Consider the following 27,958-nt stretch of genomic DNA (forward strand, 5'->3'; position numbering starts at 1 on the left):
TTCCCGGCGTGAAGCGGAGCTCGGCGGAGGCAGAGACTCCGCTGCTCGTCTCCGTGTCAACACGCCACGATGCTCCTCTTCCAAATACCCGCGTGTTAGCAGCGGCTCCTTGGAAGGTGAGGACACAGGTGTGACGCTTAGTGCGCGTGCGGACCGGATGACTGCGGGCCGTCTGTGAGGTTTAGTCGTCGTTGGTCTTTGTTCGGCTGCGTCCTTCACCTCCAGCATGGAGCATTCGGAGAAGGAGCCCCGCTCGGACGACGAGACGGAATATGAAGACGAGGAATTGGACCCCAGGATTCAGGTATGTTTCGTCGCAAAGCGGGGACACGTCTGGATCCACAAAGTCTCAAAAGACACGCGCTGTCTGAACCTTCTAGTTGTGTCTGTTTCCGGTCTCAAATCCAAGAAAACCCGTTAAAAGGACAACAATGGTTGTCAAAGGGTCAACAATGTCCCCTGTTCCTGCCGTGGCAGACGTGTTAGAAAGCCGCTCCACGTCCACTTTAGGCCTTAAAATCCCCAAAGACGGAAACATTTAGTAAAAAAAAAAAAAAAAAAAGTCAACGTATGATTTTTATATTTGTTGCATTGACACAATAATAAAGACGAATGGGAATCTGTGTTTGTGCAGCGCCTTTCAAAGTAAAGTCACAAAGAATAATGAGGTAGAGCAGTGAGTCTGAAAGGACAGAATGTTTGACCTGATGAGGTCCAGATACAGATACACTCAGCCGGCTTTGTTCAGTGTTTGTCTGGGCTCAGAGGACAACATTTGAATCGGTTGACAGTATTTTATTTTGAAGGTATCATCATATGGATGAAGTGTTTTTTTACTCGAACTGAGGTGTTGGCTGAGGGATGAGCAAAGGTCTGTGGTTTGAACTGTTGGGGCAAGTCTGGATTTATGTTTAGACATGACATTATTAGTCACTAATCATGTTTATTTGATGGATAGAAACATAAAACTGTTGGACTTTCTTTGTGCTATTATAATACAGCAAATGACTTTTGGCTTTTGAGACTTTTGGCCCAATCAAACTAAGACATTTGGGACTTTTGATTGAGCGATTGGACTTGAGTCTGACAGACTGAGCGGTTCGAAGATGAATTAACAAATGTTAAACTAATAATGCAAATCATATTATTTCTAGCCCTAATCTGAGCGTGAATGGATATTTGGTCGAATTTAACTGGGCAAATTAAGAAACTGTTTCCAATCCATCTTTAGCAATTTTATTCTTAAAAACACTGGACTGTGGTGAACACATTATGTTTTCAAGGAGACGTTCACACCGTTTCAAATCTGTCCCGGAACAACAGTGAGCACTGAAACAGGTTTTACCTGCTGTGGCTGCTCCTCCTGTTAATTCAGGCCATTAAGTGAAGGGGGACAGTTTTTCAAATAAAGTGGCTGGTGTTCCTTTTTTAATCAAAGGTCCCTCTTTTTGTTACTTCCCTGCCGTTGTTACTCAACAGGGGAACACAGAGGGGGTTTCACACTAACACAACAGAGCATGTTGTTGAGCATGTTGAGGACTTTCTTTATTTTTGTTTCTGAATCTCTCTGATGTTCCTTGTTTTCCAGGGGGAGCTGGAGAAGCTCAACCAGTCCACAGACGACATCAACAAGTGTGAGACGGAGCTGGAGGTCAGTCACACACACACACACACACACACACACACACACGGATATGTGTGCATTGAATATGTTTGCAGGTTATCTGTGCGTTCAGGGAGTGTGTCGATGTGTTGCGGTTTTGACTGATAGAGCATGTAATCTCACAAATGCACACATACGTCCACACCTACTGTTCAGCTCAGGACTGACAGCCTATGAAATCAACCCGTCAGACTCCTTGTTTTAGCTGAGTGTTGTTTTGAAGGCATCTCTCACAGTGCAGATCTTGCAGCTCAACCTTTGCCTTGTCGCCGTAAACTGTGGAGTTCACATTCTGCCTTGTGTCAGCAGATTCCGACCTGTGACTAGTGTCGTTTTTGCTTTTCTGTCTTGTGTTACAGTAAAGGAAATTGGGCGTTTAAGGCCGTTTTATTGAGCAGAGTTTAGCTTCTCACTAAATGACTTGTGCATCGGAAAGAAGTGGTGCTGTCACCAGGGTCGTTGCATTAAAATCCGGTCATGGCTGACTTTGCTTTTTTTTTTTTGCAGGTCAGCAGCTTTGCAGAGGTGAAAGTCCAAAGTTTTGTCACTCTCCACAGTTTAACAGTTGGTGTCAGTCAGGTTGCAGAGAGGTTGAAGTGAACAGAAGATTGTTAGTTTGTGTCTTCATGAATGAAATTTAATAACATGTTATCAAATCAGAATCCCTTGAAATATCTTATTTAGGTTTATCTCGTTTGCCGGTTATTAAACCTGCAAATATGAGACTTGCATGGTACATTTGGTTGAGATCAATTATTGCTCACTGGAAGCAGCTATAACTTGTGGTCATCAGTAGCAGAAGTGAAATACTGTTTAAATATGTTTCTGAAAATCAACTGGAAGCCTCCTGACATTATAGTACATATGCAAACAGCAGGTGAGTTTTATTCTCATTAATAGTGAGAAGTCATTTCACCTCCAGGAGACAAAAGTCAGCACCAGCTACATTACCTAGTTGGTGCGTTTCTCCTCGCTGCTAAAATCAAACGATGAAAAGGCGATGGATGAAATAAGATTGTTTTTTTTTTTTTTGTGTTCTGACAGTGTGGTTGTTGTGCAGACCAGCAACCTGGTTCGAATCAGGTGCAGGACTCTTTGACATGGTGCACGACTGAGTATTAAGGAAGTTAATGGATGATTATAGAACTAGACAAACAGTTATGACAAATGCCCCTGAAGAATGTCTTGTCTGTAAATTTGAAAAAGGTTACAGGAAACACACACACACACACACACCCACACACACACACACAACCTCAGAAAAGCTTGACTTAACTTTAGGTTAAGGTTTTAGCTTAATAAATGGGAACAGTTCCCGCTAATGTTTTCATCATGAGCTCTGAATGTATAACATGAGGTAAAGCACAACACAAGCTGGACATGCTGTTTGATACGATGCCTAATCATTGTCATCTACAGCGGAAACGATGATTGATTAACTGATTGATTAACTGGCTGCAGCTCTTATTATAAAGGGATAAGTAAGTGTGTATTCACCCCTTTGGTTTCACCCACTCAGAATGTTGCCTTTGGAATTTGCACTGTTACTTGTCCAAAACTAGACATTTGAAGGTGCCACTTTGGGCTGTGGCCGTTGTTAGGGAGGTTATTCAAGAGCATAAACTGGCAATGGTGAAAGTAATGATTAGTTGCAGCCCTAACGTCCTCCAGCCTTAAGAAAAAGTGAACGTACTGTCACAGGACCCTGAGCCATCATTTCACACATCATTACTCATTCTATCAACACAACAAGTCCACAGAGACGTGCAAAAAACTGCTTTGCTAATTTGTTGTATTGGTGCCCGAATGTTATCAGATTTGTTTGATTTCAGCTGTAAAATAATTTTAGACCTTTTTTTTTTTTTTTTTTTTACTCTCTCTCTCCATTGCAATAAACTCAGAGGCTGCAGCCTTATTGTTTTCTTTGCTATGAAATGCAGAACTCCCAGCAGGTAAATCAGCTCCCTGTCCACTTGTTCATTAGCTGATATACCATATACACAAACCGTGAAGTGTTAATCCAAATGGATGTGCAGTGTACTTTTTACTGTCTCTCACGGTCCCATGACTCAGATGTACAGCTGTATTTGGAGTATTTTTACTTGTCCAGTCAAACTTCCTCCATCATGAACTGTTTGTCAGTTTATCAGTCACCATTTGCAAATTTAATGCCAGTATTAATATCCTCCTTTTCAAAAAGTGATTTTTAGTATGAGCCTCACAGTGTTTGATCCAAAGTGTTCATTCTGCTGATGACAGGAAAAGGGAGACAGTGAGTGGACTAAAAATGAGCTCAGTTCTTAGATGTGAAGAAGCTACATTTGGGCGATAAGTAGACCTGATGCCTCAGGGTACTAATGTGTTGACTTGGCGAAGTGTGTCCAATTCTGAGCCCTGAGATGACATTAGGGAGACAAACAGGACACAGCAGAGGGACGGACGAGGATGTGTCTTCACGGCTCTGTGAGATTTGATTCTTTAGCTTTTTGCTGCGCTGCCTGTCGTGGTATTTAAAGACTCTGTTGTGTTTGCTTTGCACTGGCTGTGACATCAAGCAGTGACGTTGAGGTTGAAGTACTGACTCTTGGGTGTTGACATCCACTTCCAACTAACTGTGTGAAACTGGTGACGAGCTATTAAAAAAAAAAAAAAAAACACCAACAAAGGCTAAAAAGGGTCACAATTCATTCCTTCCTTCCTTCCTCTCCGAGTTGCAAGTCAGCACTCTAACCCCCCCCCGCTCAACGTTTGTGTCAAAATCCAGCATGTTGGAGGGCAGAGCCAAGACAGATTTACTGAAAATTACCTCTTTTGTCATCCAGGAAGTTTGTGTGTATTTGTGTGTCCTTATCGTTCAACAGACCCTCTATGGCGTCATAATGCTTCTGCAGCGGACGCATTTCTTCATCAGTCTAAACAAACTAGCATATGAACTGTGACTTCACGGCTCGGCAGGATGCACGTACTGTTTAAGGGTCTTTGCAGACTCCTCGACCCTGTAAAACTTTGTCTTTTTGAAGAACTTTGCTTAAACAGAAGTTGAGACCCTGTTGTTTGTCTTGTTTTGGTTTCCAGATAAATTAAGCAATGGACAAATGTGTTCACCTTCAAGGAAATGGACCTTGCTTTGACTTCCCTTAAACTGAACCATAGATTCAGGGCATATATATTTGGACACTGACGCAGTTTAAGTTTGGGGGTTAAAGGTCAAGCTAGTTGCTTTTATTCCATTCCAAGGCTCAGGGTTGATTTTAAGTGTTGCATTTGCTTTTTAACTCTCAATATGAAGTCAAAACAACTGTCGCTGCCATTGAACAAAGCAGCATTGGGTTGAAAAAAGCTGGGTTTTACATTAGTTCCTTGCTGCCTTATCCATCACTTAGATGGTATTTTTGTGGTTTTTATTCTTGAATTTTGGGGTTTTGCATTAGTTCCTTGAGTTCTTTCTGGTTATGACTCAGAGCAGATTCAGCAATAGAACAAGTTTCATTTCCTCAACTTCACAAGTGGTGAGTAGAATGGAGATCAATGGTCAAGAGCCTTGCAAAGACATGTCACATTCAAAGGTGTGAGGCAAATAAAAGCTGGAATGGTTTAAACGTTGGACATAAGCAACATTAACTTGTGTTAACGTGTCTGTTTGTATTGTCATCTGCTGATAGTTATGCGTCTCAGTGAGATTCCGACAGCATGTTTCACAAAGTGAGGTTTTGACAAAGGTCAAAACAGCCTATTACTGTTTAGGGTAGATTTATTTATTGATTTTTATTTATTTATTTATTTATTTTTTGCAGACTTCAGCTTAGTTTGTTTTTTGACCTAAATGACGAAGTAAGTGAAAATCGTCTTCCGTTTTCAGGATGCGAGGCAGAAATTTCGCTCCGTTCTGGTGGAGGCCACGGTGAAGTTGGACGAACTGGTGAAGAAGATTGGCAAAGCAGTGGAGGAGTCCAAGCCTTACTGGGAGGCCCGCAGGTTGGCTAGACAGGTGAGTCATAACATGGATTATGGATCATGGTAACATCAAAATGCTACACGTGGTGTTATGTGTTTGGTGTTATGATTGCATTTCAAACTTACCCTTTCTGTTGTTGTTGTTTCCTCTGCTGTGCTCTCAACATTAACGCCTTTGTGTGGTGAAAAAAAAAAAATTGGGTCTTGGGTCTGTTTGGTTTAAGGTTGGTGCAAGGGAGTAGTTATTAATCGGTCTTTAAGTGCAGTTGTTTTTGTAACCATGTCCATGTTTTACACACCCAGTACTGACTCTATGAATTCCCCGTTTAATGCATCACTTCCAGTCCAGTTCAAATGCAGGATTTGAACACAAGGACACAATAATTACGGGCCAAACTCTTGGTTCCCTTTTCAGTGTAGCCTCAGCTAAGTGTGAGTGACTGTGTGTTTATATATGTAAGTTACATATGTGTGTTTTTGTGTATAAATACATTTTAAGAAAGGGGGGGGTGGGGGTGCAGACACCTGCACATCTCGATATGATGCTCACGCAGCTGTAACACCTCAGTCAGGAAGCACAGGCACCGTCTGAGCATCTAAAAGACTTTCATTGTGCAGTTTCCTCTCTTGCTCCTATGTCATATTGGAGGGCTATAAATGATATTCACATTTTCACACAGACATCAGTAATGGCAACGAGTACGGGAGGTAATTTTCTCTGATGGGCTGAAAAACAGGCAGCATGAAGTGAAACCGCAGTATCACTTCCTCTTTTTGAGCTCATGTCCTTTTTTTAACCAATTCAAACTAAGTTAAGGGAGGACGCTGCTGCCGTTATGATGATTAAGAGTCACACTGACATGTTCATCTGAGTCCTTGAACAAGTCCTGGACGTTCAGACTTGTGCTAAAGATTAAAATGCACTGTGTGTTTTGTCTTAACAACATGTCCATAACACAACATACGCAGTGTTGGTCGATAAGCACTTTACTGTAGTGAGTAGTCGTTTCTACAATCATTGGTGGATTTGTCTTTGGCAGCAGGGGTTGACACTGGGAATCAAATCACCGACACCGTGAGCCCATAAAACGATGTCTGTGAAACCTTTTTATGCAAGAAACATTGCGTAGAGTGTGTAAAAGTGTGTAACGCAGGTTGTGGTGTAGGGATTGTCTCGTTTGCATTTGTCCTCAGGGGAACTGAGAGGAGGATGCACAGCATGTGATCGCTCTACTTCCATTTACCTGTCGGCTCACCTGCTGGCCTGAATTCTATTTCCCTCTTCACTTGACATTTACTTTGCTTCTTGTTCGGGAAGCTTGTATTAGAAACGACACGATAGCAACTGTAAATATGCTTGTGCCCTACACAGAAAAGTGTTATGTTTCCCGTGTCCTCAAAAAGGCCCTGATGGTGGATAGTGCAGATATGTGCAAGGAGAATTAAAAATAAAAAAGCTTATGAGGGACAAAGAATGGGCTTCAATTCTGAGATATTGGATATGCAGAAGATCACAGTTGAGGCAGGGTTTGCACTTTCCTCCCCCCCCTTTGCTCTTCTCCTCTGTAGAGGAAACCAATCGGAGACGTTCTTTAGGATACAGTTTGGACTTGGCTGTGATTGTGGAGCCTGAGGTTTTCTTTGAGAGCAGCCAGAGTAATTCAGCTCGATGTCGGACTGAAAGAAATACATTTTACGCTCGTCTCCTCACGCACACGACCCACTTTTCTAACTTTGCCTAAGTTTAAAGCTGCCCTGTAACTCGTTCTGAAGTAGGTCCGTCGTTTTACATATAGCTGTCGGCCTTTGCTTTGACTCAGTCCTCTGACTTCTCAAGTCCTAATTATCGTGTTTCTTTTTGTCATTATTATTTATGATGGCTGCTGGTGACCTTAAAGCAGCATTAGGACATCTGTGTCCTCCCAGTACAGAAACGTCTAAGGTATAAAAACCTTTATCTATGTTGTGGGTTTTGACCGGTAAAACAATGCACTAATTAATTTAGCCAATTATTTCAAAACTTACCTTGTGATTGATGACATCATTGCTGTTCCGAAGTTGCCCTCAGTATTATACTCATGTTTGTTTTGCTCCAACTTGACCTTCCCTGATTGTATTTCAGCGACATGCCACCATAAACCACAATTTTAGGGTAAAACAGACAAACATGTTAGTGGTTCAAGTGGATTTTGCTTTTTTATCCCCCCCCCCCCGCCCCAAACATCCTGGTTTTCTCATCAGCTCACATGCTTGAGAGCAGTGACTTTGAATTCACAACCAGATTTTTTTTTTTTTACCCTCTTCCACAGATGAATCCACTGGCCTATTTAAACATTTTCCATCTGGTTCGCCTACTATCTGTGCTTGCTCTCCAAATGCCTCCCAGGGCAGATTTAGCCTTTGTTACACTTTTTATCAACAGAAGGATAATCACCGGCTTCAGTGAGCCAGCTTTGTTCTGCTCTCCGATCTTTTCTCGCACTCTTTGTCTTTTCTCCTGTCTGATGGAGACAGACTGTATTGGAGATTTTATTAGGTGGCTGCAATAATTCCCTGCAGTAGTTAAGCACTCTAGCGTTTAAAGCCGAGGCTCTGAACACGTCAGATGTGGGAAGGAGAAGAGGATGAGGTTTTTTGGGTTATGGTCTCAAATAGGACGTAGATTCAAACTGGGGACCTTCTAGCTGTGAGGCGGCAGTGCTAGCCACTCCTCCATCGTGCTGCCTCAGTTATTGATCATCATTGAGAAATGTCATATTTTACACAGAATAATGGTTAAAAAAATGATGATGATATGTCCGAGGCCACTTAGTGTTCAGTCATTCCAGCACTACTTCGTAAGTGCCACAGCCACTGAGCACTCATCACAACAAAAATGCAAAATCCTTCAAATGTCAAGTTGTGATTGACGGTTTAAGAGACTGGAGGACTGCAATCGACCCACGGCCAGTGGTGGATGTAGAGAATGGAGCCGAGGAGACTTTCTGTTGCTGCAGAAGGAGAAACTTAAAGAAGATCTTATGGTGGAGAATAAAAATGCCTAAAAACCTGTGTCCACGCGCACAGACAGACTTTGGTCCTGAGTGAAACATCTCTGCAACTCTGCACTGGCTCAGAACGGTGCTGACATTCATGGTAGATTTAAAAGTGCTCTACTTCTTTCTCAGCATGAACCAATTAGTCCCACATTCCTTGCATTGGTTTAATATCCCATCTTGTTTTTACTCCTTGTTTGTATCTAATGTCTCTAAATGAGCAGCTTCCCCCTTCAACACATTCAGGGTTTTACCATGACCGTCTCTCTGCAGCACTGGAGACATTTGTGCGGCGTACTGCAGTTTATATGATCCAGAGTCAATTTGTTCTCAACACATGGCCTAAAAAAATCTGCAAGACGCTGCAGGCTGGGAATTGTGTTTTTTTTTTCTCTCTCCTCACTTAAGGTGCGTAATGTTTTCTCAGAGCTGTTTTCAGCTTGTGAGTCCTGTCGATGGCCTGATGCTTTACCAAATAGCAGACGCAGTCGGGGGCTTTGTCACCGTCCTCATGCTGCAGTGTGCGATGGTCGGTTTCTGTTGGGGAAGCTGCTGCTCAGCTCCAGCAGTGGCCGTTTTATTGCACCTGCCTTTTGCTGTTAACTTTAGCATTTACTCAGATTTGTTTTGGGAATGTCCTCACGGCACCTTAGCCCTCTTTTTCTTTTTTATGCTCTGCTGTCCTTTCTGCTTTATTTGCTCTTCCTCTCAGCCGCCGTCTTTCCTGCCTTTTTATTTTTCACACAGAACACACACAATTTTTAACCCGACTCATTGTTTTTCTTCGCCTGGTCTGTAAACCCTTTCTCTCTCTGTGCTCCCTCCATCGCTCACCCACTCAGCTTGATAAGAAGCACATTGTTTGCTGTTGCAGATAAGCAGCCGGCAGCACCCAGGGAGGTGGTGGCAGCGGCAGATGGAGACAAACGACTCAGGTTGACCTTGACTCCAGATAGAAGATAAAATGCGAGAGCCGTAGCTCTTGAGAACGTTGGGAAATCTCCATTTGCATATCGGCATCCCGTTGGCAGCTAATGACTCATGAGTTAATGTGCAGGTGAACAGCAGGGCTTTTCCCAATAAATTTCCAGGCTCTTGAATATTTAAATTCGAAAACAAAACACACCTTTTTTTGTATTTTACTTGATGGCGTAGGAACTCATTAGATGCAGCTAATACAGTAGCTTCCTCCGTTATAGACTCTGGATCTGTGTTGCATTCAAGGACTGCACTGACACATGGTCTGTGTATTATGAGTCAGTAGCAAGAATTTGTGTACAGTGATTCCACTGGAATGACTTTTTTTTGGTTTTTGTTTTATGGAGTGTGGACCAGTCTGCAGATTCATGCTTCCTGTGGCAGGTGGCCATATTTTTAGAAGTCTGTCGCTTGTTGATTTGCTCATTGGTCAGAGGGAATCTGGACACAAACACTTCTCTGCTCCTTCCAAAGTGCACTAATAGCAATATAACCAATAAATACAATCAAGTAGAGCTCAGCACATGGCTTCCACAATGTTTGCGTACTGAAACTATGAAAGTCAAAAGCTTCCTGTTTGCTGCTGTAGACTAGTTCCCAGGGCCCACTAGCTAATAATAAGACAACAACGCTAATAAGAGCCGTGCTCAGGAGTTTGAACAGATTCAGTGCATTTACAAGGACTAAGAAGGCCACAGTTTGCTTTCTCAGGAAAGCGTATTTCTGAAATTTGTTTAGGGGAATTCCGTCAGAGGACGCAGATTTCTTTGCCATGACACGCATGAGCAGTGTTTCTAATGGGCTGCAGACAGGAACACGAAGCTGAGTGAAAGAGTGAATGGAAGGAGACGTCATTAACTAACACTTAACTAACAAAGTGCTGCGTAAAAGTCTGAATAAGTCTGTTTCCCCTGTGGATGTTTTTAAAATTCAGACTGTGCCTATTGTGGATCAGCTGTGCGTCTTTTCTTCCCTTGTGTCCGTTCTGTTCGCCTGTGCTGCCATTCTGCTGTGACACAAACACACAAAATAAAAGTCACTATACAGCTAAAATCTTTGGGTCAGGCTTTCAAAAGAAGTCACAGGTGGAGCAGAAATCAGATCATTCGGCTGCAGCTGCTTCACGGCTACGTAGATTTGCAGAAAGCAGGTTTCTGAAGTCACTGTCACAGAGACGAGCACTCACCCACTGAGGAGTTTACCTGTGACAGTCCACAGGAAACATGTTCCATCCCAGGGGTGTTTTTTTTTTTTTCTTTCTCTGATGATGGAATAAAAAAAAATGACTGACTGATTAAATTTGTGACCTTCTTTAGAAAAGATCTGAAACCGGCTTCGAGTGGTCTTCTGAAGGTTTGTGAGTGGAATCCAAAAAGGAAACAAAGGAAATTTACATGCCGATGTCCCCAACACTAATCGAGGCAGTGGGTCAGGGTGGCGAGGCTAAAAACACTGTGGAGTCATCGGTCACGTTGCCTCAGACACGCATGTGTTTAAGCACCGACTCCATGCTGAGGCAGGGGAGCTGTACCTCAAATGACACTTTCCTCACATATGGTGCAATGAGATTCTCACGTATCCTCATTGTCAGGAGCTTTTCCCCTTTGTTCGTCTTTGTGACTGTTTATTTTATGTTTTCCTCATTTTTGAGTTAAAGACTTGTTGTGGCTGGTTATTTTGATGGTCTGAAGGTGAGATGACTGAGCAGGTTTTGTGAACATAATGAAACATGAACGTCTCTCTGAGTGGATGACTCAGCCTCTGCTCTTCCGTGTGGTGATTTTGCAGAAGCCGATTGAAACCAGCTCAGCCCTCTGTGTGTGTCTGCAGGTTAGCTGACGTCTGGTGAGGTAGAACAGAGAGTGTCGGAGTTGAGATTTGAAAGTCATTATGACAGATTGAGGGCACGCGCGTTATTTTCGATGGAGATAGTAAATTCAGAGATGGGATTTTAATGTGATCGGTTTGATGCAGTGATGCAAAACGAGCTTTGGTTGTTGCAGGAAAACAACTTGACTTTGCAGGATTCAGACACATAGTCAGAGATGTGGCGATAGTGTGTGTGTGAGCCTGACGCTGTTGTTTTTGTCGTAGCAGCAGGAACACGCCAATAAATGCATTAAAAAATGGCCGAGTCAGCAGCTTTTAAAGTGTCTTGCAGTGAAATGAACTTTCTTACATTGTATCAAACCGAACTTTTAAATGCTAATTGTACAAAAGAGGATCAAATGTGCCCATTTGGCAGCATTTTAGTATCATTTCTACCTGTTTGGCTGCATGAGAAGCAGGGTAATCATTCACTTAATGGATGTGACTGTTCTGGCTCGGCGTCAGTAACGAGGCACCGCTGTCATTAACCAGATGCCACTGGGTGAGTGGAGGCCTGAGGTTGGAGGTGGGGGCTGAGCTGTTGAGTAGATGGACTGAAGTCTCCCAATTGTGCAGCGTCTTATTATGTTTTCAAGTAAAACTTTTAGCTGCAGCGTGCGACAAATACAGAAAATGATATTTGTTGATTGTCTTTATATTCTTTTTTTGTTTTTTTTAAAGGGAGACAAATATGTTCAAATATTTCTGTGAAGTTGCTGTTGGCTGTTACATATGTTGACAAACTAACGAAAAAAGAGAAAAACGAGTGAACGAATGAGACGTGTTATTTTTATTTTTTTTTACATGAATTTACGAGACGAACCTGGGGAAGTGGTGTGTTATTATCTGATGTAAAACTGTTTTCATTTCTAAGGGGTCCATTGACTCAGTGTCCCTCTGTAAATCCTCTCTCTTGCTCTGTTTCACCTCTTATCACTTTCCCTTCTTGGTTATTCTTTCTGTTAGACTGTATTTTCTCCCCCCTCTCTTACTGCCCCCCCCCCCCCGGCCGGGTTAGCTCAGGTCTTTTGGCAGGCGGTGCACATCACATCAGACTTTAGCCTTAGGGAATGGAGCTGATAGACAGAGAGAAGTAGATAGATGGATTGAAGGAACGGAGGGAAGAGAAGCTGCTGCAAGGTCGGAGCTGAAAAACCTGGGCTGCTGTGTTTGTGTCGTGATGCCACTGCTCTGTCTGTCGCTGCATATTAACTCTGGTCTGGACGTCACTGCAGCAGCTCTGACACAGTGTTTTGCAGTTGGTTTGAGTTTTCTCTTTTTCCGTGACTGTGACTCAAAACATCTAATGAAGTGGGATAATGTGTGTTTGTGTCTGTCTGGCTTGGCTACAAAGAGAGAGGCCTGAGCTCAGATAAAGTTTTTCTTTTCCCTGGCTTTGGTTTTAAATGTACATGATCCTTCATGTGGTTTTCCAGCTCATTATCCTTAGTTCCTGACACAAAGGGGCCAAGAACTAAGGTATAGAACTAACTTTTATTCATTATGCAGCCGTGGGCATAGTAAAAATGCACCACCCCTTTCTACCAGGTGCCACCTGGTGCAAGGGCTGGGATTTGATCCTGGAGACCTCTGCATCCATATTTCTTGGCATAATCTTGCATAGAAAAAAAAAAAAAATCAAATTTCCTGGAGAAATTGTCCAAATCAGGTCTCTGTAAAAACAGACCCTGTCTCCTACACGTCTCTCGTGTTAATTCTCTGAGACTAACTGGGCAAACGGTCCTGGATCAGTTGGGATCGTGACTGTAAAGAAGGTTTTCAAGCCATTAATTCCTGGACAAATGAAGAAGTGTGCACATGTCTGTGCATTTAACAGGAGGAAAATGTGAGAACAGATGTTAAAGTCTTCAGTGTCTGTCTTTTTTTTCCCCCAGTGTGAAGGTCAATGAAACGTCTTGTTTTATGATGTAAAGGCTCATTTCCCAAGAACGTCTTTCTTTGACAGCCTGACTGATGAGGAAACTTCTAACTGTCCTGTCTCTTCCTTTATGTCTTCCATTTCCGTGATGTGGCCAATAAAAGGTTTTGAACCTCATTTATGAATGTTTTAACTACAATTATTATTTAAATTCCAAACTGAATAGCTATTAATTCAACTTGTTTCATGTTAGGACCTGATAGGAGTCTAGTCTGCCCTCCATTATTGTACTGTGAAGGACATTACATTGAGTATTGATATAGAGATGACTTTTTGTCCCTTTCTGTCATTCACACAAGGCTGCTATCTAAGTGAAAATTTGTTTTAGCTTCATTCTGACTTGGCAGGAAAGCAGCAGCAACTTTAATAATTATAACATTGTATCAGTTCACAGCTCAGTATTAGTGGTGTATTATCTTGGTAATAACACATTAACGGGGCCAAATATCTGTGATAACCAGGTATTAGAGGTGTAATTTTGTAATAGCTGGGAAGTGGCAGGTAATGTTTATGTAATACTGAAGTAACATAGTAATTACTATGTAATACAATGTAGTGGAGTGTTTTAAATGGATATATCTGGACAACAGGACGTTAAAAACACATGGGTAATAATGTGGAGCGACAGTCATTATCTGGAAAGACAGTACGAAGGTTAAGTGCAATAAACGCGATCAAATGTTCCTGTTTTTACCTTAAGGTCAGCACACGCCGAAACGACTGTACGGCCGATTAATGAATGGGATTCAGTCATGATGGCGTTAAGTGTGCGCTGTGTAAAGATTTTAGTCTTGAAGATTCTTTTAAACATAACGCTATTGTTAGCAGATGACATCACAACCGATGCCTACAGTAACTACAGCTTCACCTGAATGTAGCTTTGTTTTAGAAGATTATTTTACCTTCAGGTCTCTGCAGGGTTCTATAGTTCGTGTTGTCTTCTTATGTTGCAGCATTTTTTTAATGTTTGTATTTTGTCATGTTTAAAAGTAAAAGTTCCAAGTTGGCTTATTGAGCAACTTATTGAGTTGTCAGGTGTGTGTGTGTGTGTGTGTGTGTGCTACTTTCAGATTCTCTGAGACTAGAAATCTGCCATAGTTTATGTAAATGGGGTTTATGGGGTTTATGCCCAGTCTTTGCCAGTCTTCAGGTGTGTCCCCAGCTTTAGTCATGGTTGGTGTAGAGGTGACAAGCCCCTTGCAGCTCTTTATCAAGATTGAGGTTTTTGGGTTTGGTGGCTCCGATGCTTATTTGGAGACCAACACATGAGGTGTATGTTTAAACACCAAAACAAATTTCATGACAATCAGTAACCACAAAGGAAATATGAACCATCACATGAACCTCCAGCTCGTCTCCATCCTTCCATTTTTCATTCTTCTCTTTCATTTAACTTGTTTCAAAACTAGTTTTTGCACTGTGTAAGCATCTGTTAAATTATTAAAGTGCCCGTGGAGTTAAATTTTCTTTTCTCCCAGAGACTTCCAGAGCTCGGTTTCTGAAGTTACACACTCCTTACTTACACATCAACTTCCCTCTGGAGGATCAGCTCCTTGAAAATTTCATAGGCCGCAATGCAGAGTGATTAAAATATGAAGTAAGAGAACAGATGGGAGGGAGTGAAGCTGCTGAGGAGGACTGGGCCTGGAGAGAGAAACCGAAAGTCAAAAGAAGAAATGGACGTGGCAATAAAAGGGAGATCAGGTGGCTTATAGGAAGTGACAGGCAGGAGAGAAAAGAGAGGAGAAGCTGAGATGGTGGCGAGTGATGGAGCTAGATGGAAAGCGACAGATGAATAAAGATGGAGACAGGATGACGAGAGAGAGGGAAGTGGAGGAAAAGACGACGGAGAAGGAGCAAAGACACCGAGGTGGAAATGGAAGAGATGATTTAGAAAGGGAGGGGAAGAAATGAACCAGAGAGACGCTACACGATCAAAAATGGGAAGTTTGAGGTTCTTCTTGTCATGCTTGGTCAGAGTGTGACACACACACACACACACACACACACACACACACACACACACACACACACACAGAAAAGAGGATGTGACCTGTGGCCAAAACACCTTTTTGGACTAAATTCAGTCTTGCAGCACATGATGTGATCTGTGAAGAGGTTTAAAGAATCGTGTTCATCCACAAATGCATAATTGAAATCACCTGTGTGTGTGTGTGTGTTTAGTTTGGCAACTCGCACAACTACATCACAAAATGGTGACATTTTTCACAATCGTGTTCCACCACTTTGTGGCAACAGTTTGGGCTCTTTCCTGTTTCACCATGACTGAGTCTGTGAACAAAACGCAATGATGCTTCATTGTTGCCGAGCGACAGCAGCCAGTAATAAATACAGGAACATTAATAACCAATGGGCATCACAGCTTCAACTGAGGCTGTGAGCACAAGCGGAAACCTATGGCGGCACATTGACATTAGAAGTTTAGTTGTGTGCATAAATCAGAGTTTGCAGCCCAGATAAACACTGTAATGTTAAAACAACCAAGTGTCACATTGGTTTTTGTGCTTGGAAAAATATTAGAATACTCATAAGTGGGCCAGTAAAGGCAAGTGGGATGAACTGACAAATTAGAAACTATATGCTGAGCGAGCGAGCGAGGAGGGTTTCAATCCACTTAGTCAGGATTTAATGCAGTTGCAGCTGAAATCTTCTCCTTGGTCCATGTCATCCAAAAAAAAAAGTTCGTTTCTTGCTTGTGAACACGTTTGCTCTAAAAATTACAAACGTTAACTCATTTCTGCTTTGGTGCATTTTAGAACTCTGTTATTGTTCAGTTGCTTGTCTTTTAAATGTGCTTCTTTACAGCTGCAAAGACTTAAATAAAGCCTTCAACACTGCAGTCATCCTCTCTTCCTGTTATTGGCAGCGTCGCCTGCAGCTGACAAGTTGACACCACTACAAGAAAGTAGGACAAAGGAAGAGAGAGACAGAGGCTGAGAACAAAGTAACTAATAAATTCTCACTTTTCACGCTGTATTTAGTTGCCTGAAAACCAACACAGGCCAGTTCAGATGTGCTACCACGATTTCCTTCATGCCTTTGTCAGCACGTTGCCTTCTTATAAGAACACACAAAAAGAGACCCTCTGGTGTCTTCCCCCCCCACCCCCCCATTCTTGACTGAAGTAGACCAGAGTGTTTAATGTTGGTGCTGACAGAACGAGGTGGGCAGAATGGAGCCAGCACGTGTGGGATGGGAACTGTCGTGGGCAAACGTGACAGCAGCATAGGACGAGGCAGGGCAGGAAAACATGGCTAAGACTTTTTAGCACAAGACGAACCCAATTATTCTTTGCTTTTATTTCCCTCGTGCTCTTACCCAGGGCCTGCTTGAGTAAAGTGTGGGATATGTAGGACTTCAAGATGTCAAATAACTGAAGCGAAAGCCGTAAATGTGAGGACAGCTGCTGTCGACCAGCGCAGCCGCTGAAACCACCCAGAAAGGAAATGATACAGGAGCTAATGAAACTGCTTTGGATTGCTAATGAGTAAAAGGGCACTGACATCTACATCATGTCCACACGGTGCTCGCAGTGACTCTCCGCACCGTTAAAGCCCTGCAGCTGCTCAACACCAGTGCTTTTACACAGCAGATGATGGCTTGAGTTTCCACCAATCGGGTACCAGGACACGTAGGTCCTCCTTGTTAGACAGCAGGAAATAAATTAGCCCCTGCTCAGATTATTGCTCTCATTAATGCTGATGGGACAGGACCCAGCAGCAGGAGACACACAAAGCCGGTCACATGACGGCAACAAGGCCGGGCTTGTGCGGATCGCGCTGCTGCGCTGGCACATTGATGAGCATCCATAATGAAATTACAGGGAGCATGAGGTGGTGTCAGGGTGTCTGCAGCCTGAGTGTGACCGGGATGGAAGGCAGATCAACACGAGGCACGACTATGAATAATAATGTTAAATTATGTCAGATAAAACAACTGACTTGAATGTTTGCTTCACTTTTGGCTTCATTTTATTGCATTCATTCATTTCCACATTGATCAATGTGCTCACACAGAGCCAAAGTCATGACTTCATATCCGGCATCTCCAAGCTTTTCTTTCACCATTCTTCTGTGGGGGGGGGATTTTCGCAAAGTTAGTCAGTAAAACTGCAAGTGCATCAGGGTGGATGCTCTGTGCATTTGGTCCTTTGTATTATATGTATTTTTTGAAAAAAAAAAAAAAGATTAGAATGAAAGATGCACATGCTTTAAATTTACTTACTTAGAAAAAGTGTCTCGTGTCAATTTGATTATTATGGATGTTATCTACTCTGCATATTTATTTAATTTAATATTAATCTTATCGTTAAGCTACTGGAAGCTGCTTCAGGTTTGTGTTTCAGGTAATCCCCTATGATCTGACAGGAAAATAAGAAATTCATTGATTCTCAGGTTTTCATAATTTGGTTTTGTCCACATCTATAAAAGTCCCTGTGACGTCATAGTTTCCTCTGAGCTCTAATCTCTGCTGTGTTCAGTCATCTGTCCCGATGTTTTACAGATGTGTCTGAGCTCATTAACTCGCCTCTTCTGTTCACCTGTGAAATTTGATATTCTTTAATAACAATCAGATATTTAAAAACTTACTGTACTTAACACGCTGAAGAATTTAGGCAGCATATTGTTAATAAAAGTCCTGGATTCCCTTCTGAGTTTGAAGTTGTTGTTGTTGTTGGTCACACTGGAAAACATTTCTTAGATTATTGGCTAAAATGGCAGTAGGTCACACAAAACCACACTCACAAAGCTGCAGCGTCTGTGCAGAAACTCAGACACTAACTGGGTCAATAGAACCAACTTTAATATTCAGTTTCCAGCTGCTTTTTTAGTTTCTTTTAAAAGAGCCTGAGACATCTGTGCGTAATATTTTAGTCTGTGTTGGTGCATCTCTTCCTTCCCCTGCATCATTCTGGGCTTTTCCCTCCGAGTCGAGGTGTTTTTTTTGTGGTCTCTCTCTCTCTCTTTAGAAAGCACTATTTGTCAAATTCCCAGGCAGAGAGATGAGTTGGATTCACTGTTTTGGTGATGATTCATACATCAGTGGATTTTTATTACATTTCCATTAAAACAAAGTACAACACATGATGTGATCCTTGCCTCATTTTGTTCACCATGATTGTAACTCAAAACAGGACTTTCACTGCTGATAATCCGACAACTGATGCAAACCAGAGGCAGGTTTTGCATTTTTCTACGCTGAGGAAACCAGAAAGAAAAAGCCACATACTTCACTTTTTCAGAAACATCTGTGGATAATGGTTGTAAAGCTGACACAGTGAACGTGGGCGGGTTTAGGCTCTACGTTATTCTGAAAGCACTTTTACTGTTGGAAACAAATTCCCATTTGACTTTCCATCATCTCACGGACAGAAAAGCTTGTGATGCTAAAGCAAGTGCTACACTGTCTTATGGTTGGTTTTCAGTGCAGGAAATGATGGAGCTGGAACTAAATTCTGAACCCAATAGATGTAACATTTAGGAATAATTTGCCCAGGTGATTTAAAAAAAAAAATTAAAAGGAGTTTTCAATCTTATCATTCAGTCTCTTTAAGTTGGAGAAAAATGGTCACTCTGCTGTTTGGTTTGGACAAAACTCCGGCCTCCTAAGACCTGAAGGCTTTTATTAAACAATAACAGATGTTCTTCAACAAGTTTGTGGAAGAACATCTGTTGGTCAGGAGAGAAAAGCGGCACATTTAAGACAAAAACTAGTGATGTTTTCTACAAACAGCTCTGTAGATAAGTGAGTGTTGTGTGCAGTCCTGAGGGGGATTCATGGAGAGCTCAGAGGGAACAGAGGCTCCTGGGAGGGACTATGCAGCTGAAGTGTTAAAGATTAAACTGATTTTACGACTGAGCTGAACTGCGTTTTTACCGAGGCCCTGCTTCAAAACGAACACGTGGAACATGTAGGAAATGATTTAGACTTGGAGGCTTTGGTCGTGACTCTTGGTCTCGATGTGACTTCCAGGCCCAGCTCGAGGCTCAGAAGGCCACCCAGGACTTCCAGAGAGCCACAGAGGTTCTGCAGGCAGCGAAGGAGACCATCTCCCTGGCTGAGCAGAGGCTCCTGGAGGAGGACAACCGGCAGTTTGACTCGGCCTGGCAGGAGATGCTGAACCACGCAACGCAGCGGGTCAGTGTTTTTATTTGTACTTTTAAAAATCCCATTTTTTTGAGGGAACGTACCAAAATACTCATTATTGTCTGATCCAGTTTTAATCTAAGCCTGTTATCCGTCCTAATTGAATTCTGGTATTGTAGCTTGTGTGTGTGGGTCTGATGGTGATTTCTGATTGGCTGTTACAGGTGATGGAGGCGGAGAACACCAAGACAAAGAGCGAGCTGCTGCACAAGGAGACGGCGGCCAAATACACAGCGGCGACGAGCCGCATGAAGCAGCTGGAGAAAAAACTCAAACGCACCATCAACAAGTCAAAGTAAGAGCCTCAGTCCCACAGATCACAAATGTCTAGTAACACACAGTCTGAGCTTTAAATAGCAGGGTTTTTTTTCACAGGAAATAATGTGAGCAAATGTCCCTAAGGTGACGTGTGAATGTTGACCGAAGGTGGTCACCTGATGGTGCGAGTCCCCCGTTCGCTAACAAGAAAAGAACATGTTCTCTGCCCACGTGCAACCATTACATCATTTTACATCAAACAGCAATCTGTAACCCACAGCACATGAACAGGTTTATTAAAGTAAACCTGTGAAGTTATTTCTTAAAATGCTTTTTTATTAATGCCAATGCTTTAATGGGTCTTTCATATTTAACAAGACAGATTCAGCTCAGATTAAATTATTATTCTAGAGAAGTGTTAATTCTCTAGTGTTTAAGTTTAGATTTATTGGCTGAATCCAATCAGATCAGGGCTCTAAGTATAAAATAGTCTTGCTCTAGAAATGATGCTGTTTTATACATGATGTAATTGGTGCTGGCTATTTATTTACAGCTCAAAGTAACTTCTCTTGGGCCTGTTACAGTTTTGTATTTGCTCACTGTGTCCTTTGCTGCACCGTCATGTGGTCACAGTCTAAAACAGACTGTCAGTGTGTGACTGACAGCATGTTCAGGCCTTTTGTGTTTCTGGCTGTGGCTTCACTGGGGAGTGGGAGATAAGAGTGTGTCTCATTCACAGACACTTGAGGCTTTATTTTAAAACATCAGACTTCAATGAAACACCGAAAAACCTTCTGGTGAAGTGTTTTTAATGCTAGAAGAGGCAGTTCAGCAGATTCAGACAGATGTTCAACCATGATATCATCTGATCTTTTACTGTGACCTGCATGGGAACTTATTTTCCATAAGCAGTGATGGCAGGTTCCGCTTCCCTATTCAGCCGAAAGCAGCTGCTGCCTAAAGCAGTGAAACTCGGTCCCGTTAGCAACCACAGTGGTGTTTTAGAAGAAACAGTCAGGTGTTAAAAGAGCACTTCAATCACGAGTTGATGCTTCAGTAACACAAGTCAAAGGAAAAGAAACTGCTGCAAACTGAAGCCTCTGAATAGAAACATTCCAGGTGACGTCTCGAAACAGGAAATGATGTTGATTGCATCTCATCTCTAATCACTTCAGTAATTCTGTGATAGATTCTGCTCATGGATGACGGAGCAAAGCCAAGATCGAGGGCTTTCGGCGTGTTCACGGGTCACGTTCTGCACGTTGATTTGCCATGTGTTTTATGAAAGTTTCCCACACCTGGTTGGGTGGGATTCAAACCCACGGCCTTCTGCATCCAAACCAAGTCCTCTACCACTCATGACAGAGCATAAACAAAAACATAAATAGTTTTTCCCGGTACTGAGGTTCTGCACCTCTTAAAAGTGAAATCGAACTGGTCGAGGACGTGAAAACGGAAAATGTTTGATTTTCCCTTAGAAATAACCTCTTTCTGCTCTGCTGAACAACAAGCACTGAAGATGAAATCTGATTGTTCCTCATCCGTCTGAGGTGCTTGTGTCAGCCTCCAGCTGTTGAGCTGAGGTTTTCCACAGGCACAAGTGACTGTAAAGATAACTTGACCGTCACCTTAGCAAGTGAAAAGGAGCCTGAACAAGTATTTTCTTCTTCCACCATTGAAGCTACGGACAACAAGGCCAAGAGCTCAGCAGCACACGTCATACGAAATTACAATTAGTTTGTGTTTTATACAACTTAGCATAAAAGTGCAGTAGTTGAGGACAAGATAATATTAAAAACACTTTTGTTGTCTGGTGATTAAGAAAGAGCAGAAGATGAGATCAGATAGCAGCAGCTGTGGTTACTTGGAGGTGGGCTTTAGTTTTTACCTTGACCGTGTTGCTGCAGTTATTTTTATCTGCATCTCTTCTTTGTCTTGTCCAGCCTCAGAGCGGTGCACACACGGGGGAACTGAATATAACAGTTATATAAGTATATTTATGTCTGCATACTAATTCCAGCTGCCTTTTTTTTGTGTAGTTAACTACTAAAACTACATTTTAGAGCTATAAAAGAGAGAGAATGAATCGTAAATATTTTCTAATGAAAATCCATTTCTGAGGTCTCAGATGCCTGCAGAGAATTTGGCACAAACTTTCACACCTGGCTGCAGACAAAGTCAGAGTGAAATCAACATGACATGACTTTTTAAACCTTGGACAGAGGTTGTATGTCTTTGGAGAATGTTTCCAGGGCTTATAGGTCTGATCAGTGGCTTTCTGTAACCACTCGACCTCACTGCCTAACCTGCTACTACAGCCACATTTTTCACAAGGAAGTGAAGCTGAGGTTTACTGAGGCGGTTTGAATAGAGGAACAATGGAGCTAACGTTTAGTGTGATCAGGCATCATCACATCATTGTTGGGTTATAGTCTTTAATAGACTGTAACTGAGTAAAGAGAAACTTGTGAATCTGTACTAAATTATCACTGAATGTAAGAACAGTGACATGAGGACACGTCAACCTTCAAAGGCAGAACAAAAAATGAATGTTCGGATGTAATTAACAATGACTAGTTCAGTAAATTGTTGGGTTTTTCCTCCTGGATGCAGCCTCACTGTGTGTTGCCTCAGCAGGGTGTTAATCCGCTCTGCAGCGTTCACTCATCCAACATCACAACCCCTTTATCTCCCTCTCCTCCTCCAGGTTGCCATGGTAATCATGTGGCTACTGCTCTGTGCTGGGTAATCTGTGTTTTCCCCTCTTATCTAATCTTCCTCTCCTCTTCTTCCTCCACAGGCCCTACTTTGAGATGAAGGCAAAGTACTATCTGCAGCTGGAGGTACGTGAGCTGCTGCTCAGCTCTAATTTACTTCCCTGTTGGTCGTCACTGAAGGTTCTGCTGTTTAAGGTTGCAAAGCTTGACCACAAACTGCAGTAGAGAAGTCTCGGTGCTTCAGGCTGGGTTCAGATTTGAGCTGCTGTTCTCTCCTCAAACACAGACTTGTTAGGAACAAATAACGCTGTAACATCAGCACAACACACAGTTTAACTATAACTAGCGAGGTAACTTATTAACATAAGTAACAAACAAAGCGCTGCTTAGATCTCATTTCATATTATCTCGAAGTTCTGTTTGTGCCTCGCTCCTTCAGAGGACGTCACCTGTGCTCAGGTGTGATTCGCAGTCTTCACTACAGTCCCATTCTCTATTTAGCATGTTCCCAACTAGCAGCAAAACCAGGTACAAAGCTTGCATGTGACGGTCGCTACATGTTGATGCTAAATCATAAAATGTGTCTGTGCCGTCATGTGTCCTTCATCAGAACCTTCTCACTGTGTCTCCTCCAGAACCTGAAAAAGAATGTGGACGAGCGGCAGGCCAAGCTGTCTCAGGCCAAGGGAGAGTACAAGACGGCCCTCAGGAACCTGGAGATGATCTCCGACGAGATCCACGAGCGGCGCCGAAGCTCTGCCATCGGCCCGCGGGGTCGAGGGGTGGGCGCAGAGGGGGACAGCATTTCAGGAGACGACATCTCGACCTTCAAGCTGGACTCTGACGAAATATCTAGTGAGTACACGTCACCTTCGCTGGTTACGTAAGCTCTGCTCATGGCAAATGAAATGTACCCGTGTTCGCTCTTGAGCGTGACTCATGATTCTCCTGGTGAGAGAAAGGGCCGAACCTCCTCATCTTCTTCCTCTGTCGACTTGCACAGTGACACCCACTCACCTCTTCAAATGTCAGTTAGCAGTAATGAGATTTAGTTCTGCTTCTCCTTAAGTGATGAACGGTGTCATAGCATAAACAGAACGTCCTCTGTGTGAAAGCAGGAAAAAAGAGTTTCTTTTTTCAAGGGTCCAGACACTCAAGTAGTGATACTTACATCAAAAAGCCAGACACACAGTGAGCTCTTGTCTCTTCTGAATTCCTGGTTGTGATTCTTTGAAAGTCAGATAAAGGCCAAGGTTTTAAAAGACATCAAAGAAAAGACATTAACATTCAAAGTTGATGTTGGGTCAAAGGCATGAAAGAGGGAATGGGCTGCTTGTGCTCACACACACAGACCTATTATTACTTTAAAACTAATTTTACCATCACACAACTAAACTACAAAAATATCTTCACCGCTTTGATCAGCTGCTTCACATTTGGTTGAACAGGCAAAAGGAAAAAAAAGGCACTGCAAAAACAAACTATAACCAACCTGCATTTTTTTTAAACTTAAAAATAAAAAGCCTATAAGACAGTTTTGCACAATGTGTGAGGGTCACAGGATCATAGACCGACCTCAGTGTATGTGCTTCAATGTTTTCCCACACGAGATGAAGTCCATAAGCAGCTGCACTGTAATATTCTGCGTATGATTCTTTATTCTAGAGAAAACTAAATATTAGACATACTGTAACTATTTTCTGACGTTTTATTGACAAAATGCTAAAAATCTTTTACAGTAGATTAAGGTGTAACACTAATAGTAAAAAGCAGCAAGTCTAAATATCCGTCTATATGCTGTGATTTGTACAAACTACCTCTGATCTTATTACAACATACTGCATTTGTATTGCTCCACTTTGCAGGGACGTACAGCAGGAGCATCGTCAGTAAACACGGTAGAGCAGCTGAGGTCATCTAAGGAAGGAGTGTGCTGCTGAATGCCTGCTGTGATTTCTCACTTCTATTTATACTTGTTTGCACACTCACCTTCTTCCCTTTATCATTTTTTTTATCCCTCCTCACTCGTTCTTTCTTCTCAGCTATCATCTCCACCTCCTGGCTCCCTTTTACATTTGTTTCAGGCATTGTTTGCACTTAGCAGCCATCTCCACCTATTCTTGTTTACTGCTTCCCTCATTTTCCACCATCCTTCTTCCTCACTCACCGTCTGCTCTCTGCTCCCCCAACAGTGACGTCTGTCTGTTTCGAAGACGAGCCGTGCGTGGGGGGCAGCATCATGTCTGAAGAAGACTCGGAGACTCGCTCCACCTGCAGCCTGGGTTCGTCTCCCAGCAGCCCTCAGGAGCTTATGTCGCCCTGTCCTTTCGTCGGCTCCTCTTCCTCCTGCACGTCCTCCTCTTCTTCTCCATCACCGACTCCGTCCTCCTCCTCCACCTCGTCCTCCCCGGTTCCTCTGTCCAGGCCCTGCAGCTTGGACCTCCCCAGCACTGTGTCTCTATCTGACTTTGGGCTCATCTCGCCGGTGCTGGGGCCTCGCAGCGAATGTAGCGGAGCATCATCGCCTGAATGTGACCTGGAGAGAGGTGAGTGATGAAAAAGACGCTGGATGACTTTTTTTTAAAAAAAGCATTGAATTATTGTTCCTCAACAAAAGTCTGCAATACTTTCTTCTGTACAGTCGTGCAAAAGTTTTTTTTATATAAAAACATACCATGTGATCATAACAGGTTTAAGTATTAGGCAAATACAGCAAGATAACTTATTTCAGCACGTCATTGTTTAGTTACTTCCATCTAAAAAGCAGATGATAGTTTGCAAAACTGCATATGAACAAACCACAAGACTTCAGGAACAATGTCCTTGTTTGGCCTTAACGCCCAGCACCAAGCAGCATTTTAACAGAAGCGCCTCACTGTGAAACATGGAGGTGGAGGGGGGGGGTAATTTGGGCTTGTTTTGCATCCACGGGACCTGGGGGCCTCACTGCCATTGAGTCGAGCAGGAACTACTCTGTGTACCACAGGATTCTGGAGGCAAATGTGAGGCCATCTGCCTGACAGCTAAAGCTCGGTCCAAATTGGGTCGTGCAACAGGACAACGATCTGAAACACGCCAGTAAATCTACTTTTAGAGGGGCCTAGTCAAACTCCAGACCTCAACCCAATTAAAAGGCTGTGGTTAAGAGAGTTGTGCAGAAGCAAATGCCTCAAAAACCCTAATGAACTAAATCAATGCTGTGAAGAAGAATGGGCCAAAATTCCTCCGATGTGAGAGACTGAAAGTCCTACATGCAATGAATACTTCAAGTTATTGCTGCTGAAAGGTGGATGTTGCGATCTGATGGTTTTACCCAAAAGAAACCGAACAACAGAGCGGCTGCTAACAACAGCACATGAGCCTACACGGATGCATTTGGTGTTATTTTAGAACATTACACCTCTTTTAGTTCCATCTCAGTCAGCACCATTAATTACTGTCTGAAACTACAGAAGAAAATGGGGGGGGAACAACATCCTGCAGTGCAAACCACTGACATAACAAACCCACATGTTCTAACTACAGCTTTACGACTGTGAAACAGCTGCACATCCTGACCCACTGTAGAGAGTATATTGATATATAGCTCAATATTAAAGTACTTTAGCTGCAGTAATAATAATAGATTAATTAGGAAAGTGCGTATTAACCTACTTGCACATGAATGGAGCATTTACAGCTCGTGTTGAGCGGCTCACATCTGCAAATAAAAACCTCACAGGATTGAGATGGATGGTGTTTGAGAATCTATTCTGGGCAAGATGAACGGGGTCCTGCTACCCGCTCGAGTCCCACCTGCTCCACCAGAGCAGCCGATTAGTCACAGTGACAGCGAGCTGAGCAGAGCACATCCTCCGTCAGCCTCAATGGAAACACTCATTCAAATGACAGATCTATTTCAGCTAAAGCAGTGTTAAAGAACTTTAGAAGCTACGCTCCCAGTAAACAGGTCCATAAGTATTTAGACAGTGCATCATATTGGCTCTGTGCTCCATCACGGGGAATTTGAACTTGTCAACAGCAAAATGACAAGTTGTGGCTGAGTGTGAAATGTAATTTAAGAGATTTGTAAAGTTTAATGTATCAAATGTGTAGGAATTATGATCATGATTATACTGAGAACTGTAGTTTAGAGGCTTAAAGTAAACAAACTACAGAATTCTTTCTGAATCCACTGTAGTGATTAAAAAAAAAACAAAATTGAGAATTATGACACCGTCCAAATGTGGCAGCTAATAACAGCACTTTGTAGGACAAATTCCAAATGTGGGTTTTTTTTTCTTTTTATGTACTTTTAGGCTTTGAACATACAAGTGACCAGTAATAAATTGTCAAAATGTTACTTTTTCATTATCTTAGACTATAGTGAATTATTGAACGTATGATCACTATTGTTGCCTTAAAGACAAAATATCAGCAAATTAATTGATAAAACTCAATCTCTGACCTTTTCCCGTGCTGCAGGCGACCGGGCAGAAGGTGCAGAGGGAGATCTGGACAACGCCGCTGCTGCCACCACCACCACCACCACGACCAACATCAATCGCCCTGTGTCCAGCAGCAAGAAGAGCTTCAGCCTGGAAGCTCGCTTCAGCTTCCTGAACCTGCGGCGCCCTCGCGCTGACAACGCCAAAAACACAGACAACTGTTCCCAGAAAGCAGAGGCCAGGCAGACTGTGGTCCTGGTTAAAGGAGTCTAAGGACAGAAAAGGAAAAACAAACTGACTCATTCTGAACCACTGATAAACTGTTAGAAGCTGGTCAGAGCTACCTGCCACATCTGCACTCTGTTGAACAAACTCCATGTCAGAGACTTTGAACCTCATACTTCTTGTATATAAATGTACTCGTACATCATTGCCAGCGTTGTTGCCGCAACTGCCGTCTCCTTTTTGAAGGACTTCGCACCTTTGGACTCTTAACTGGGGAAATAATAGCACCGTTAGTAAAATGTCTTGGTTAGATCTTTGTTTTCCCCCTTTTTCACTAAAAGCTACAACAGCTTTTGTCACAAAAGCAGAACTACACTAGCTGCCTGCACATAAGCTTTGGTAACTGTTGAAGAAACGTGAGAGTTTATTACTGTAGCATGCTGTAGACCACGCAGAGCTGATGCTCTGCTTCATTCAACTATAAAGCCACTCGTGGACATGTTCAATAAATAGCTGGAGTCTTAACCATCTGCTATACAGACTGATGTATTTTCTCCAAAGCGTTCAGGTATCACCACTGTGCTCCGTTAAATGTGAAAGCTACAATATTCAGCCTTTTGAAATTAAACTATTATCATCATCATGAGACTCAGTCTGTTTGTTCCACGCCACCAATTCCAGTAAACAACAACATAACAGCAGATATTTACCATGTAGCACATTTG

At 42.6% G+C, this 27,958-nt stretch overlaps 1 protein-coding gene across 1 annotated transcript; it reads left to right on the forward strand.

The window, feature by feature from the left end:
* sh3bp5b (SH3-domain binding protein 5b (BTK-associated)) lies at positions 1–27,876 on the forward strand. Its single transcript, XM_067509173.1, has 9 exons — positions 1–304; positions 1,589–1,651; positions 5,523–5,651; positions 19,433–19,597; positions 19,771–19,901; positions 22,665–22,707; positions 23,217–23,436; positions 24,774–25,127; positions 27,046–27,876. The coding sequence occupies exons 1-9, from the start codon at positions 227–229 to the stop codon at positions 27,279–27,281; spliced, it is 1,419 nt and encodes a 472-aa protein (XP_067365274.1). The 5' UTR covers positions 1–226; the 3' UTR covers positions 27,282–27,876.
* Positions 27,877–27,958: the final 82 nt, after the last annotated feature.

The sequence above is a fragment of the Channa argus genome, chromosome 7 (assembly GCF_033026475.1).
Source record: "Channa argus isolate prfri chromosome 7, Channa argus male v1.0, whole genome shotgun sequence".
Classification (NCBI taxonomy): Eukaryota; Metazoa; Chordata; class Actinopteri; order Anabantiformes; family Channidae; genus Channa; species Channa argus.